The 2,239-nt window shown below is 41.2% G+C and overlaps 1 protein-coding gene across 1 annotated transcript; it reads right to left on the minus strand.

Annotated features, from left to right (window-relative positions):
• On the minus strand, positions 1-2,239 carry dap1b (death associated protein 1b). Its single transcript, XM_079667190.1, has 4 exons — positions 2,102-2,239; positions 989-1,085; positions 793-856; positions 1-652 (listed from the first exon to the last, which is right to left on the minus strand). Exons 1-4 carry the CDS (start codon positions 2,169-2,171, stop codon positions 536-538), a joined length of 348 nt encoding a protein of 115 aa, XP_079523316.1. The 5' UTR covers positions 2,172-2,239; the 3' UTR covers positions 1-535.

Here is a 2,239-nt window from a genome sequence, read left to right on the forward strand (position 1 = left end):
GAAAGTTGTAATTCTTTAATGAATGCAACTTACAGTTTGGTAAAGTACACAAAGGTCCTCACGTTATAAACAGCCATTTGCTGGCACCTAGTGGTCATTGCTACTTACTACAAATACACATTGAGGAAAAAGGAGAACTGTAAAATAGGAATGCCATGCGATTTCTATTTTTTTTTTTATTCAAATCTAATAAGTGCCAAGCAATACAAAGTTAAGATTTAACTGGGGAAAAAAAAAAAGTTTCAAAAACCCTCAAAACCACCCTCACATTAAACATACCCCCCCAACACCATCCACAAGGAAATACAAAAGCATTTCTCTTAACACTATCAAAAGGCACATTAAATGCTGGTTTATACACATTCTCTCACAGCCTAGAAAGTAAACTCAGAGCTTGACGAAATCTTGCACTCCATTAATACTGACACTTTACAGATAACCTGTCAGCCCCCTCAATTGTCTAACCCTTCATGTTGGTCTTTCACAGTTGACTGGACACAGTTCCCTCTGGGGCCAGTCTTAAACAAAATGTTGTTCAAAACTTCCTCGGCTGCTGGATGCAAAAGGACCGGAGGGAGTGGGGCTTCTCCATTGCGGGGCGCACCTTTCCGTGCCTCACACTCACTGGTGTCTCTGGAAAGTCATGGCTCAGCTGCAAAAAAACATCAGGCAGGAGTTTATACACACATGTCTCTGTGGCCTGAGGCACTGTGTCCATTCCAGTTTGCCCAGCAGGAATGAACTCGACATGCACAGTACGAATGTGCTTTTTACTAAAGGGAGTTTGTTTACCTTTTCAAGAGTTCCCGACAGAAGAATACTAACTTGTTGCATTCTGTTGGAGGTTGCAAGGGTCCTGCGGAAAGATCAGAGTTCAAATTAACTTAAAAAAAAAAAAAGGAAATTCAAGCATGTTTAAATCGTAAACATCCATTGCTGTGTCCTTGGAGTTTACACTTTTAAGTCATCATACAAACTCTCAACCTACCTTGGTTTATCAGACCGCTTGCTCTCCTTCTCTGGAGTCCCATGGGAGGCACTGTCTTCAATGCCTTTCTTGGCTACCCTTTTACCACCAGCCTTAACTATTGACAGAAAGGAGGAAACGGTTTAATAGGTAATCCAATAAAGAAAAAGAAAAAAAAACTGCCCCTGGCTTTCCCTTTACAAAACAATCTGTACCAACAAAGATTTGATGTCAACGTTTTAAGTTGCTTTAAAAACACTAAACAGATTGTAGGGAGTCATGCATGCGATTAATTGTTGTCCAATTTGAGCAGCAGACATTTTATATATGTTCAAAATCATATGTTTTATGTCTATTAATTTCCCAAGGCTTCTAGAAATCGTTAAAATTGCCATAAAAACAAAACCCCTCCTTGGTCAACTACTCAGAAGTCACGCCCCACTAATCCATGGGCCGTGATGTGTGGAGGGGGAGGGGGGGGGGGGGGTGTGTCAAACAACAACATCTTGAGATTTCACGTCCAAAAAAAAAAAATCAGAAGAGCAATGCAAATCTGTACATTTCAAAGTGAAAATACCTAGACTAGACCTGTGAGCACATCCCCATTTATCGTGCAATGCTCACTCAAACGGAAAAAGAACAAAAACATTTTGGGTAGCGTTACACATGCAACAAAGGGACCGATTGCAACAAAAAAGAAAAAAATCCCAAAGATTATAATTTCTCCCCATCGTCAAATTGCGTTTTATAACAGTCTGAAGAGCATGGTTTTAAATGCATGTTATTGTGCTCACGAGTTCAGTGAGTGAGAACCAGTCTATGGTGAGAACACGGTGTTACTTTCAGCAGGGCCTGCGTCCAAAGAATGTTCATGAGGGGAACAACAAACGACGCACGTTGGATGCAATGAGCAATTATCACAGAATTCAACGAATCAATTTGTTTCCCACGATAAGAATACATTCACCAACCCACGTATCACAACGGGATGTAAAAGAAAAAGCAACTCGAATATTTTTCTCAGCGTCTGCACAGGCTCTATCTGCGTAGAGCAGCGAAAACAACAACGCTTTTGCTGAATGTAGTAAAAAAAATCCTCCGCGCATTGCGAACTCCATGCGGACAACTGCTTACCTGCAGGAGGGTGTCCAGCCTTCAGCAAAGGAGAATCTCTCGTCCCGGATTTGGATAGTTGCTGCACCATTTGTAGAAAAAGCAAAGAACACACCTCGCTGAACGCCCACTTGGTTGTTTTTATGCTCAAACAAAGAT

Source organism: Notothenia rossii (genome assembly GCF_949606895.1).
Source record: "Notothenia rossii genome assembly, chromosome: 2".
NCBI classification, from domain to species: Eukaryota; Metazoa; Chordata; class Actinopteri; order Perciformes; family Nototheniidae; genus Notothenia; species Notothenia rossii.

Bases quoted from the DNA above. Each gene is read 5' to 3' on its own strand.
- dap1b (XM_079667190.1), bottom strand. From the start codon at position 2,171: ATGGTGCAGCAACTATCCAAATCCGGGACGAGAGATTCTCCTTTGCTG. The intron at 1,086-2,101 runs GTAAGCAGTTGT...TTCTGTCAATAG, and splicing joins GGCTGGACACCCTCCTGCAG to TTAAGGCTGGTGGTAAAAGG. The intron at 653-792 runs GTAAACAAACTC...GTTTTTTTGCAG, and splicing joins TGTCGGGAACTCTTGAAAAG to CTGAGCCATGACTTTCCAGA.